This window comes from Cupressus sempervirens, chromosome 6 (genome assembly GCF_028749045.1).
Source record: "Cupressus sempervirens isolate cs-2001-9-10 chromosome 6, ASM2874904v1, whole genome shotgun sequence".
Lineage (NCBI taxonomy): Eukaryota > Viridiplantae > Streptophyta > Pinopsida > Cupressales > Cupressaceae > Cupressus > Cupressus sempervirens.
In genome coordinates this window covers 346,996,736-347,010,807 of record NC_143123.1, presented here as the reverse complement: position 1 = coordinate 347,010,807, position 14,072 = coordinate 346,996,736, and the positions used below count along the sequence as shown (strand labels likewise).

General features: G+C 35.6%; 1 protein-coding gene across 14 annotated transcripts in view; it reads left to right on the top strand.

Moving 5' to 3' along the window:
- POK (Vps52 / Sac2 family) overlaps positions 1–14,072 on the top strand; it is a 227,940-nt gene that overhangs the window by 28,618 nt on the left and 185,250 nt on the right. For 11 of the 14 annotated variants that reach the window (XM_089788133.1, XM_089788132.1, XM_089788127.1 and 8 more), the window contains 2 exons: positions 921–1,015; positions 5,302–5,359. In XM_089788133.1, the coding sequence (XP_089644259.1) occupies positions 921–1,015; positions 5,302–5,359 (153 nt within the window). The remainder of the gene's footprint in view (positions 1–920; positions 1,016–5,301; positions 5,360–14,072) is intronic. The other 3 variants (XM_089788137.1, XM_089788136.1, XM_089788135.1) reach the window with 1 other exon arrangement.

Here is a 14,072-nt window from a genome sequence, read left to right as displayed (position 1 = left end):
ACTTGCAGCATCTGAAAATGCAATAGATGATTTTTTTTTTGATAATCCTTTTGATGATTGATGAACTACATTGAAGATAGAAGACGATTACTATTTTTGATTGTCAATTTATAATGGTAATTATTTTCATTTGAACCATGAACCTAGATATATTGATATATATATATATATATATATATATATATATGATATATTGATATTTTGAACTATCAATTGGCATTTAATATATATCTTTGGCATTTGGCATTGATCAATGATGAAGTATCATGCTATTAAATGATTTAGTTTTACATTTCTGTATATTTATTTAAATATTTTGTATACACACACACACATACCTGAACCCCATTTTTTGTGGCTCGTATCCATGTACAGGGTTCTCATACCCTTACCTGAACCATCAACTTAGGATTTATTTGAATTTTTTGTGAAAAACTGCGAATAGTTTCTAGCAAATATCACTGCAAGTTATAAAAAGCATCATTGACAAGGTTTTAGGTAGGTAACTCTGCATGGCTTTTGGCTCTCAATTACTTGTGAGTTTTGCAAGTACTCAGCATGCCATTGATTACATTCCAACTTACAATTGGAGTCACATATTTCTTGTTTGTATTGTTGTGCCATGTAATATCATTGTATTTCATTTATCATTTGTACTTGGTACTGTAATTGAGAGCATAATAATTACATCAACTCATCTATTACTAATTTTATACAAGTTTGTATATTTTTACATTTGTTCCATTCTGCCTTCGAGTAAGTAATGGCACCACTGTCACCAAAAGTCATATTTTACAACAGATTTGATGCGTTCAACTCAGTAACTTTTATCAATTTAATCTATCTCCTAGTATTTAATGATCTTAGTTACATGTATTATATAGTTTACTGATTGCTTATCCTTTTTTGATGATGGACAGAATGTGTTATCACTGGAAACAATAGATATACAAAAGGAAGCAATAAATTTGAATGTCTCTCCTGGAGACCTCACTTTTGGGGACAATGTTGACTGGTAATCACGTTCTTATATAATTATTCCATTTCTTTTAAGTATGGTTCTTCACCACAAACCATACTTTTAACATTGCTGGAAAAGTTTGATGTTATTATATTTTTAGTTACTTGTCATGACGGCCGTGAAATTTTAATTGATAAATCTAATATTTAAATGACCATCTAACTGAACATGTGAACACAAGATTGCTACTTTATCCATGGATATTTGTATCTTCATCAAAACAAAACAACAAAGTAAATATTGGAAATGTTCTGAATGTTTGATTGGATTACTGAATTTCCTTGGGTGAACTGTTTGCCCTTCTCAAATTCTTATCAGTTCATGAGTGGAGTAAGGATTGACGTCAGTTGAGGAATGAGACATTTTGTTAGTACAAAGTTAGTTCCTGGTTTAGCTATAATATGACATAGAGTTTGAACATGAAATTAGTTATATAATTTATTTTATTTATACACATTTATTTTTATTATGCTGGGCGATAGTGTGTCAGATGTTGGAAGGTTGTTGTCAAACAGCATACCTGACATTTGTTCATCTTCCGAAATCTATCTAGGGGGATCTCATATTTTTTCCTATCATATTGCTTATTTATTTGAGGAAAATTGTAAATCTTGCTAGAAGATATTGAGGTGATGCCCTTGTCTGTGTGTTTTGTATTACTTTATCCTGTTAATGGGGTTCATAATTGTTGTGTTAAGTAAATACCATATAATTGTGTTACTGTATTGCTTAGAATTGTTCTTGTTGATTCTGCTTTACTGCTCTCCACAATGAACCTACCTTAATAAAACCTGTCTGGTCAAGTCTCACAATCCTAGTAGCTAACAGATTGATTCCGTTGCCAAGAACTTTAGCTCGAATTTTGTAGTACACACCATGACGAATAAATTTAACTTGCATTTTCTCAATTGCTTGCAATTCTTTCTTTTTGTTTTGTCTTATCTGTTAAGTTCTCGAGGATCTGCTGCAAAATCTATTAACACTGCCATTGTATTTGGCATGTGTTTTCCAAATAGCACTGTCCTTGTATTTATATAAGAAATAAACCAAGAGAATAGACATGTTCCTTCGGGACATGTCTATTCAACAATATGGTAAATATAATGACATTAATTAATAGTTATATATATTAATCAATGTGATTATATTAATTTCTTTTGACCTCACAAGTTTATCTTACCAAAGCTATCAAAACATCAACACTTCCTCTTAGCTAGGGAGGATAAACACAGGATATGTATTACTCCATTGGTAATATTAGGTATGGCAAAAAAATATCATTGATCAGATGATATCCATCATTTTGATATCATAGTTGATATTATGAGTATTGGCCTCCTAGAATATCAACGATATTCACCAAGTACTCAAAAGATTTTGATATCACATTTAATATCAAGAGTGTTGGCCTCCAAGAATATTGACACCCGATATTCACCAAGTACTCAAATAAGGTGTCATATCACATTTGACATCATGAGTATTGTTCTCCCAGAATATCATATGATATTCACCAATTACTCAAAATAAGGTTTGATATCACATATGATATCAAGAGTATTGGCCTCCTAGAATATCAATGATATTCACCAAATACTCTAAGTAATGGTCTCCCAGAATGTTGAGATGCAAGACATTCACCATTTACTCAATTTGTTTGATCTCATAATACAAGTTATTGTAAGATCGTCACCTTACAGTAACTTCTCCAAATACAAGTGACATCATTTGGAAGTCGTCATTTCCTCACTCAAAATATTTAATATTCAACATATATTCCATATTCAACATATTGAAACGAGATCATAAGGACTTTTAAACATAATATTATATAATATCATGAAAGTACTTTAAGTGGTACACACTTACCACTAAGAGTGTCAGTACTTGACAATGTGTGCAGGTAGTTTTTTGGCCTGTCACGCTCACATCCACATAATTCCCTTAATCTTTGTTTGATGGGTTATCCCTCGAAGAATGGTAATGTTACATTTAGCTACATGGCGGTTTATTGACTTTGGTGTAGTGAAGTCAACCAGGACAAATGTGAGATGAAGGGATAATTATAATTGTGTCACCTTACGTTACGTGATTATCTTCAATCTTGTCCCCATACTCGAATAACACCCTGTCCTATCTGACATGGTGGGGCCCTGATGATAATCTGATACAGGTAAATTTCCTGTTTTATTGTTCTTTCTTCAACATATATCGTTTGACTTCGGGTTGATGCAGAATGGTTGTGTATTATCTTATTTCCTGTGACTATATATGTTTGTCCGTGGTTATAATAATTATCCCCGTGTCTTCCTTACATGTGACTCATGACACCTAGCTTCCTTGGAGTTCAATGCTATAACTGCGGATGCTTTCCTTTTCTAATTTCAAAGCATTCAGACTGCCATCGTTTTCATATTCACTTGGCTTTGATCATCATAGTGTATTATATTTCATGGCATTCACTGTTTCCATAGTTTCTATAATTCTCGATTTACATATGATGCCAATAGCCTCTTTGAACAATATGAAGCCTTCCCTTTTGATGGCAGACAATTGGAAATCTGAACTTGGGAATGATATGCTCTCAGGTATCAAATGTACAGAGGCACGATTTATAATATGAAACATTTATATGCAGTGATTAAGGGTGGAAGAATTCGAAAATGAAAAGTGCCACCGTGAGGAGGGAATATTGTATGCCAACAACTTTTGTGATATACAGTCAAAAGAGCCACTTAATGTTTGCCACACACTGGTTCAGTCACAGATCCAAGCCTTTGACATCATGTCTGGGCATGTGCTCACCTCAAATCGACCACTTACGATGATTGGTCGCTGCGATATTCTTTGAGCCCAAGATCTGGGGTACAAGTATTGATCTGCAGTTGAAGACATTGTGCATTTCAAGAGCCACCCTTCTTATCATCTAACTAGACTCACCTTGCAGAAATAAGCTTAAGTGTATGAACTTGCATTGGCAGCCCTTGCTCTGATACCATGTTAAGTTCCCGAGGATCTGCTGCAAAATCTATTAACACCGCCATTGTATTTGGTATGTGTTTTCCAAATAGCAGTGTCCTTGTATTTGTATAAGAAATAAACCAAGAGAATAGACATGTCCGTCAACAATATGGTAAATATAATGACATTAATTAATAGTTATATATATATATATATATATTAATCATTGTGATTACATTAATTACTTTTGACCTCACAAGTTTATCCTACCAAAGCTATCAAAACATCAACATTATCTGCTGTTATCTTTCATTTTTTATGCTCACAATGAAGTCTCTGACATAATATCAGCTGCTCAAATGTTTTCATGGCCTTGAATTTCATAAGATTATCATCTGCTGTCCTTTTGCATCCCCCACCTTTTTCTGTACTATTTCATAAAATTTTCAAATAAAAAATCTCATTTCCTGAACTTGTTAAAAAATAATAAGGATAGGTGTAGTTCAAACTTTTTATTCTTAAGTGCAGCAAATCCGGCCACAGTGATTGCAACTTATCCCTATCTGCTGCCTGATAGTGGTAAATACTAATTGGTCCAGCACCTTTGGAACTGCAATACAGGATAAAACTCTAATTCAATGTTGCCCATCTCGTATTGCCTATGGAATGATATTACATTGGCACTTCTGAACTACCATCAGATGCACCAATTGATTCAACAGAGTCGTTACAATCTCGCCTATACAAATGAAAATTTCTATAATGACATGTCCATGGAAGACTGTTAACAATGTGGACTTTATATCACCAAGTTTCAGTGATCTGGATGTTGCAATAACAAATCTTATCTGAAGTGAGTCCTCAAAGGGCAGAATATTGTAGCCTTTATGATAGCAAATCTTATTTATGTTCTGCTCCCAATTTCTGGACAAAAAGTATTGAATTAATTTTGTGATAGGCAATCTATAGGAGAAACCATTCTGCCTTTGTATTGAAAATGCATATAGATTCATGGTTTGATTTAAATTATGAGTTTCCCCATGGGTTTGAGTTTGTGCTACTATCCTTATACTAAGTTCATATTTTTCTTCCATTAATGTGAATAAAATGTTATTTATATCACCTGTTGCACTAAAACTTGTGAGCCAATGTATTTATATATTTTAGTGGCAAAATTTTTGCTTCTTAAAGTCTATTATAATAAAAATGTGTGTTATGGAACACATGTTTTGTTTCCTTGCTTGAGCTAGAATAGTTGCTTTCAAAATAGTGCTTTAGTTTACACCCAATTGCTTGAAAGTTTATTTTGTTACTTGCAGCGAGGAAATATCATTGGAGGGTCTGCAACAAGAATTAGAAGAATGCAGGAGTGATGAGGTACTTATAGATTTGTTAGTCACTTCTTACAGATGATTTTATTGTATACGTTTCTGCTGTAAGAAATTTAAATCATCATTTGACCCTCGAGAGGTTGGTAATCATAATATTGAGTAGGTGCTACTTAAGTCTTGTACAAAACCTTTTTTTCTCGGAGAGCTGATTCTCATTGTAGTAAACAACACACCACTGATAATTAATTTAAGGTAGCTGCAGCTAATTAGTACACATTTATACTCAAAACTGTCAAATAATTAGTATTACCAAATGCAGGGATTCTTTTTCTGACAGTATCGACAATTTTAATTTCTAGGTAAGCTGTAAAGCATTTTTGGATGGGAAAAAGAAATGATGTAGACAGCTCTGGTTTCTCATTTGATAGGGCATTGAGATTCTAGGCACATTTCTCTTACAACTTACAAGCTAATAAAAAAAGAGAGCCTAGGATTTATAAATATGTAGACACATTAGAGACACAAGTGGAAATCTTTTGGATGGTGAGTGTAGGATTCATAAATATGTAGACACATTAGAGACAAGTGGAAATCTTTTGGATGGTGAGTGTAGGATTCATAAATATGTAGACACATTAGAGACACAATTGGAAATCTTTTGGATGGTGAGTGATGTTATCATGAATATTCCTTGTTTACTTTATTTTTTTGACATTCAAAGAGTCACTAGACAGTTTGATTGCAACTGCTCTTGATTAATAATTGTTGAACTATTTCTTTTTAGCATAATTAGAAAACCATCGCATTTTAAAATTATGGGTAAAAATTACTAATGAACATGGATAGCTTAAACATCACACGCTGAGATTTGATTCCTAGGCTAAAGTGTTAAATTGTCAAAGTTGACTTAGTTTTCCAAGCTTAAATTTTCCATTAGTGTGTGATGTTTAGGGGTGGCTTAGTGAACAATCATCACCAATATTTTCAATCTACAAAATTCAGACTCCTGTTTGCCTATTGTCTTTGGAATTCTCATGGGGTGTTGCAATGGAACCAAGCTTTAGTTTGAACCCGCCATTATCTTGAGGTTGCAATTCTTTTTCCATTTACCGTCATTTTAAAATAATACTTTTTTCTTCTTTCAGTTTAAGATAAAATATATTTTGTCCTCCTTTCTAGATTTTGATGCAAATGGATACTCCTCTGTAATCTCCCCATTTTTGTGAGCATCAGTGTTTGAGGGATTAACCTATTAATTGACCCTCGTAGGCTAGTATGCTAGACTAGAGGGTCCAACTTAGGAGTCTTGGAGCTCTTTAGGTGGTTGTTGTAAGGATTTATTGTTGGCATATGATGTAAGATGATTTATGTATAGATCATAGAGTTGTGTTATTGTGTTGTCATTGCTGGAAACAAGTTTATTTTCAAGCTTTAGATCAGTTATACCGACGTAGTTAAACGGTCAAATTGGAAAATTGTCTAAGTGTCCAGGCAATCGGTGAATAGCCAGTCTTCCAATTCAACGAGTTGAATCTGACTATGGAGATTGAGTTAAGGTTCACGGTCATGGAGTTATCATCTACATAGGCATATCTATGCGTCTATGACCGCATAGGTTAAGGTAAAGATTTTAAGGAGTTATCCAAGATTCAAGAGATGGTGCTAGGAAGAACAAGAGACAGGATGAATAGTTTGGTTTGATCGGACACTCGATCAGTTTTATGGCCGACATTGTTTTGATTTTTGACTGTTGTGTTTAGAGTTGACCTTATAGATTTCAATTTTGGTTTTTGGACTGATTGGTGCAAATATTTGATAGGTAGGTCGACCTGATTTAAGGCAGTGGAAAAATATGTTACCATAACTAATGAAGTTATAAATTAAGGATGAAATTGAGTTTTTGTGTGGTTGATGAAGTCTTGATTGCTAAGGAAGTTTCTTTGATGCATAAATTGAAGAGTGATTAGTATTGAAACGGATCTGTAAGACATGAAGTGTCATAATCAGATCATTTCATCTTGGGTCCATCTCAAGGCAAGCCCTAATAGGTCTGCAAGTTAAATCCTCTAATGAGGGCACTCTTAACAAGGTGAGAAGGATCTCTAATAGGATCTGAAGACTAAATCCTCTAATCAGGTATCTTGTTGAAGAAGTTTGAAATCTCTTAACAGGGTGCTCTTAATAGAACTTTGATACTAGCTTTTAGCTGATGCTTTAAAAGTTGTTTGTAACTGCACCTAACACAATAGATTTCATCAGTGCACTAGTGGAACTTTGTGGGCATCATTCCCCAATGTGGTTTCACCCTCTAACTAGGGTTTTCACGAGAGAAATCATGTGTTAAGTGTTCTATGTGTATGAATGCTTCACATGATCAATTTCTATGTGATATTTCCTTTGCATGTCTGTATTGGTAAATTGATTGTAAAGAGATTAAATTTTTTGGCTGCACTGATTCACCCTCCTTCCTTAATGCCTTTGAGGCCTAACAATTGGTATTAGAATCAAGTACCCTTGAAGAAGCCTAACGGCTTGGGTGAGAGCCTTAAGGAAGGCGTGAAGAGTTATAAGTACAAAAGGCAGCTTGCAGAAGTAGAAAGGGTAATCAATGAACTCAAAGATCAACTGAAGACTTCTACTGCTAAGAGGCAACTGAATGAAATCCAAGACTACATTATACACCTATCAAAACATGGATATGAAGAATCTTAGTAAGCTATTACAAATCTGATGAAGGAAAATGAGAAGTTGGATAAAGACAAAGAAAACCTAAGGAGAGAGATGGAAAGTCAAGCAATGAAGATATGTGAAGAGATGGAAGCAAGAAGAGCTACAGGAGATGCAATAAATGAATGAAGGTATTTTAGTGACGTCCATGAGACCAGCCAGCCTATGGGACCCTTTTCATGTTATTTTCAATGTCAGCCCGCCTGTTATGAATTTGCTTTAAGAAGCTCTCTGTTTTATGTAGTCTTGTTTCCTCAAAATTATGGTGTAATTGGCCCTCCTTCAAATTGTCCTCAAACTGCTCCCAGATATCTTATTATACCACACTCTCAAAGATGAAGTGCCATTCTGTTTCAACACATCCTTTACTGCATTAGATGCATTTTCTTTCTTCCCAGTCCTCTTTGGGCACTGTCCACCTCCTCGTCTCACACTGTAAATGATGGGATCCCATTCGTAATTGTGCCACTAACAACCTATTTTTATTTTTCATATCTACACGAAGGTAATCTTTAATCTAATGGCACCACATAGGGTTGAACTCTTTCACATAGTGGCCCTTTTTCTTCCCTATTGGTTTTGTCCACATGACCGCTTAAAAAATTTACAGCACAAACCTTTTTATCTCTTCATTGGTGTTGGGGTGTTCCAGTATGTTAATGTCTCACTTAATGCTGCAGAAAAAGCCAAGACAAATGTAGAAGAAGCCAAGAAAGTTGTTGAGGATGCCCTAAAGGCAAAGGAGGAAGAGTTCTTTAGGATTGAACAAGGAAGTGCCATAATTCTTGAAAGGCTTCATGATACAAGTGAAGAAAACCAACATATTCTAAGGGAAAATGAAAGACTAAGGGAATAGAATGAGACGTTGAAGAATGAAGCGAAAGTTGAAAAAGAAGACAGTGAGAAACTAAAGAAGTACAATGAGAATTCAGAAAAGCTTGATGAACAATTGAGAAATCAGAGGAGAAGCAAGGAGACTATAGGACTTTAATATACCAGTTAAAGCACCTTTGAAGTCGGTGAATCATCTGAACCAAAGAAGTCCTATCAAAATCCAAAGGTGAATTGAAGTAAATCTGGGAAGAAACCCTACAAAGTTGTTTGTCACAACTGTGGTAAGGTTGGTCATATAACAAATGTATCAAGAAGTTATCCTTTCTAGGTATTGCACTTTTGATGGGTATTGCTATAGCTGTCACCAATATGGTCATACTGTAATTGAGTGTAGATATAGGCCGAGTGATAGATCTAATAATAATAGCTTTGATGGATATTGCTATGCATGCAACAAATATGGCCATAAAGCCAATAAATGTAGGTCTAGAGTAAATATTCCAAGGCCACCAGTGAACCGGGAAAAATAATTCAATGTCACATGCTCGGTGTGTGGTATTCATGGTTACTTGTTTGTTAACAACAAAATAAGGTCAACAAGAGGAAATGGAGGACTATGGAAGTCAATTGCAATGGCATGCTACTATTGTCATTGGATTGGTCATCTTGCCAGAAATTGTCGGTTGACGAACCTATGAGCTAACCGGTCAAAGAATCAAAAGGGAAAGCAACCAATTGGTACTAAGGAGGTTGGAAATCAGATGAAGAAGACATGGAGGAAGAAAGAGGACAATATTGAAGCAAGGTATCTGATAGAACCACATCATCATTGGCTATGGAGACTTCATCATCAAACTAAGCTATCCATTAGCTTAGGGGGAGCAAGTAGTGTTGAATCCATTTCGAACCACCTTCAGATGCACGGTCACATCTAATGACATTTATAGATGCAATGAGATAATAATGTATATTTGGTAAAGTTTGTGATGAGTTTCACAAAGCTTTGAGTAGTTTCGGAGTTAGTTGATGAAAAGGTAAGTTCTATAGGTGAATGCATTAAATGCATGTGTGAGTGACTAAAAGCTCATTTTATCACTTCATTTCTTACCTTGCATATTTTGGGAATTGTTTGAGCGAAAATAGAAGTGCTTAAGTGGATTCTAGTAGAAGGAAGATTGTTTGAAGTGATTTGGAAGAAGAAATTAATCTATATCGCTATGTTATTGTGAAGAACCCTAGTTTGTGGCATTTGAGGTATTTTAATTGGTTATTTTCTTTTTTGTTTGAAATTATAAGATGGATACACTTGTCCTAGTTGATATTACTTAGAGTCCTCGCCCTGAGTTCAAAAGACATCTATATAAGTCAATGGAAAATGATCATGTCGGTGCCCTAATGAGTGTTCTGTATGGTGTTTTACACATAGAAGATGTGAGATCTTATATTTACTGTAAGTTGGGAAGTTTAGGAACTAGAGCAACCCGTATATAGTACAAGAGGTATTGTGGCGATAATTTAAAGCTAAGGATGATTGCAAACACATTTTTGATATAGGGTTACAGTATGTGGTTTATCATCCTGACAATTTCGAGGAAGAGTAGGTTAGGTATGTGTTGAGTAGAATCTACGATCAATTTATTTGGTTGGCCAAACCGTATTAAATTACTAAGGAGGCTATACATCTAGTAATTGGTCTTTGTGCAACCGGTAATGTGCCTATTCCATGCACAACCCCTAAAGAGGAAGTCATCAGATTGACCCAATCCAAATGGAATAGACGTGGGATGAAAATAAACGATAAAGAGGATGAAGAGGTAAAGTTTGCTTCTATGGCAATTGGCTACAAGATCTATCATTCCACTCAGTTGAATAGTGTTCGAGGAGGTGCAATTCATACTTCCTATCCGATGGTGAAATAAAATGAAGATTTGGTCTTGCGGAAGCTATGAGAGAACAATTAATGTTGAACAGAAGAGTAGGAAGGACAAAAGAAAAACGTCCAAATTCAATGAGTTAATCACGTGTCTATTCTGTTATTTTTAGAACATGTTTCCCGATATAGATAATTTTCAATAGTCAGTAGGTACCCCGGTCTATATTCAAATCAAGAACTATATCAGAATTCTAGGAAATCATTTCACTAGTATAGTTTGAGGTTATATCAAGGATTTCTAGAAGAGGATGCATGAGAGGGAGAGTATATCTTCTGAGATAGTGAACGAATATGCTGATAGTATATGTTTCATGGATGATGCTAACACATGTTAGATGGAAGCAGTAGAGCCTAGAACATCATGGATGATGCCAATGGATTATGGAGGGGAGGGAGATGTTCTTACATTATATGATAAGAAGTTGCTAAGTGAATGGGTAGATCGCAACACTCCAAGGTTTGGGACTTATGCAAAAAAAACCTAAGAGTACATGATGAGTGGATGAAACTGGTAGTAGTTAGAAAGGTAAGCAAGGAGGTAGATAAGTTCATGTCTAAAAAATATTTCACTAAGGAAGAAATAGATAAAACTAGGGCCAAACATGCTGCTGAACAAGCAAGTGCATTAGGTATAACCCATGATGACGATGTTGAAGTGGTTGGTGCAACTGGAGTGCCCCTACTAGCCAACAAACAAGGAACAACACACATGTTAAGAAGTTGAAACCCTCTCCACCTATGAAGACTCAAGTCAAGCAACCAACAAAAGGTGTCAAGCTTAAAACTTCACCAATAAAGAAGGCACCAAGTACAGAAAAGGTTACCTTTGGTAAGAGGAAGAAAGAGAAAGCAAAGGAGAAAGTGATTGCTGACGATGAGAGTGAAGAAATTGAATCGAAGGAAGAGGTGGAAGAACTAAAGTAAAAAGGTAAGAAGAAATAAGTGGCAAGTTCTCTCACAACCAAGTTTGTAGAGAGTAAATGTAAAAAGTAGTGATTGTGAATACACTCATTCAAAGATAAGGAAGATCAAGCAAAGATTGAGGATGTTGTAATTGCTAGAATGCATAAGTTGAGTCAAGTTCTAGTGCAGTTACAAGGACAAATACGATGCTAGATGAAAGGCAACATTGACACAAGACAAATAGATAATCAAGTTCATGTTACTAAGTTTAATGCCAAACGCATGTGTTGAAGAGGTTGAGGACATGATGGAAAATGTAAAACATCTGTTCAAGACCAAATCTAGAGTTACAATATTATTGGTTGGTGAATCTAAGTCAGTGGAAGAAGATACAAAAAAATAATATTGAGAGAATATATGAATTTTCTCAAGAATAAAGATGAAGAAGTTCATATGAATGACCTAGTGAAAGAGAAGGAGAGTGACCTTGTGGTTGTACAACTAATGAAGGTTATATAGTTGATGGTGTGAATGTCACATTTGAAGTTGATCAAGGTATGATGGATAATACTAGCAACATACTTGAGGTAGAGGTACAAGAGGAACCCTTAGATGCTCAAGATCAATCAGAAACATTGTGTTGTCGTTCATTTTATCATTACAAAATGGAGGCAACACTACACAAATTTTCCACCAATATACATTCAATGAACCTCCATATGGATGCACTATGGTTGAAAAATAATTTCCCACATCCTTGTTGGATAAAATAGCATGACTTACACCTATTAAATCATGCTATGCTTCCATTTCACTATACTTTACTCCTCAATTGCACATTATAAAGCTCTCTGTTCGCATTTGTAATGCACCCAGAAAAAACCTTTTTGGCTTTTCTTAGTGTAACACGGGGTCACACACCTCCTCCCAAACCTCGAAGTACCAGTCCCCGAGATGTCCCCGCACCGGGTACTTGCATACCCAGGTACCCCCACCTCCGTCATTCCGCAACCTTGCCACCACTGGAATGGGTACTTGGATTTCTATTTGATTTTTGAATGTTACTATTGGGTTGTAATATGTTACTATGTTGAATGATCAATGGTTTTAGTTCACGTTGCAAGTTTGATATGTTCAAGTATTTTAATTTGGTGTGTTCTACGGAAACATCATTTTATAACAAGCATTTCAAGTTCTATATGTATACTATACACCGTCCCTCCCTGTCCCATCCTCCCCTCAATGTCGTCCCCTCACTGTCCCGAAAATGAGGTCCATTTTCCCTCCATCCCGGAAACTTGTCCCGGCATCGCCCTGTCCCGACGTACCCCATACTGGTGTTACATAGGCTTTTCTAGTCATATTTGAGCCATTGTAAGCTTGACCCATTCGTTCATTCACTGTTAGCAACGATTCCATCCATTCTCCTTATCCGTACCTTACCCAAAACCCGGTTTTGGCCTTTCTACTCATATTTGAGCCATTGTAAGCTTGACCTATTCGTTCATTCGTTGTCCGCAATGATTCCATCCATTCTCCTTATCCATACCTTGCCCAAAATTTGTGTTCATATGGACCCCTCATATGAAGATGTTCTTACATAATGAGATTTTCATGCAATAGTTACACAAGCACAACATACTGAGATGTCAAAGGAGATTGCACCAGAAAAAAGAAAAGACAAAAAGAAGATGAAGTACCAGTACGACCAGTACCACAACTCCATCCCGCCATCTCAAGTGACTTCTTACACTGAAGAAGTTCGTGATACTGATATATCACATATGAACATTGAAGATTTCCTCCCAAGGGTGAATGCTAAAGTCATCGAGAATATGACTTGGTTGAAGAGAAGTCATATACACTTGTTATCTACTTTTCCCTTTGCAGCTCGTGAACCCGAGTTCATTCTTGCATGTGCCAGAGACTTTCATGTAGCTTCCAGAACTATCAGAGATCAAGATGGTAATACGATCATTAGTTGTGAACCAAAGACTATTAATAACATTTTTCATGTTCTTCACACTCTAGTAGTAATCAACATTACCAAACAAAAAGAATTGGAAAGATCAAACAGTGACATGGTTGAATGCTACATGTATGTTAGTGTCAATTGGTTGATTACTAAGAGGCCAAATCATGTTAGATGGCCAAAGGGTGTGCACCGTTGTGATTTCAAGGAGGAGATTAATGATCTTATCATGTTGCTTAGCCGCTTAGTTGGACTCAAATACTCAAATGTTTTTGAACCATGAATGTGGTACATTCACTCACCATAAGGGCAAAAAAGAATGTATTCTGGGCAGAATTGATAAGTGATTCAATATGCTAACAATTGGTGAGTGTGAAGGACACCGGAGTA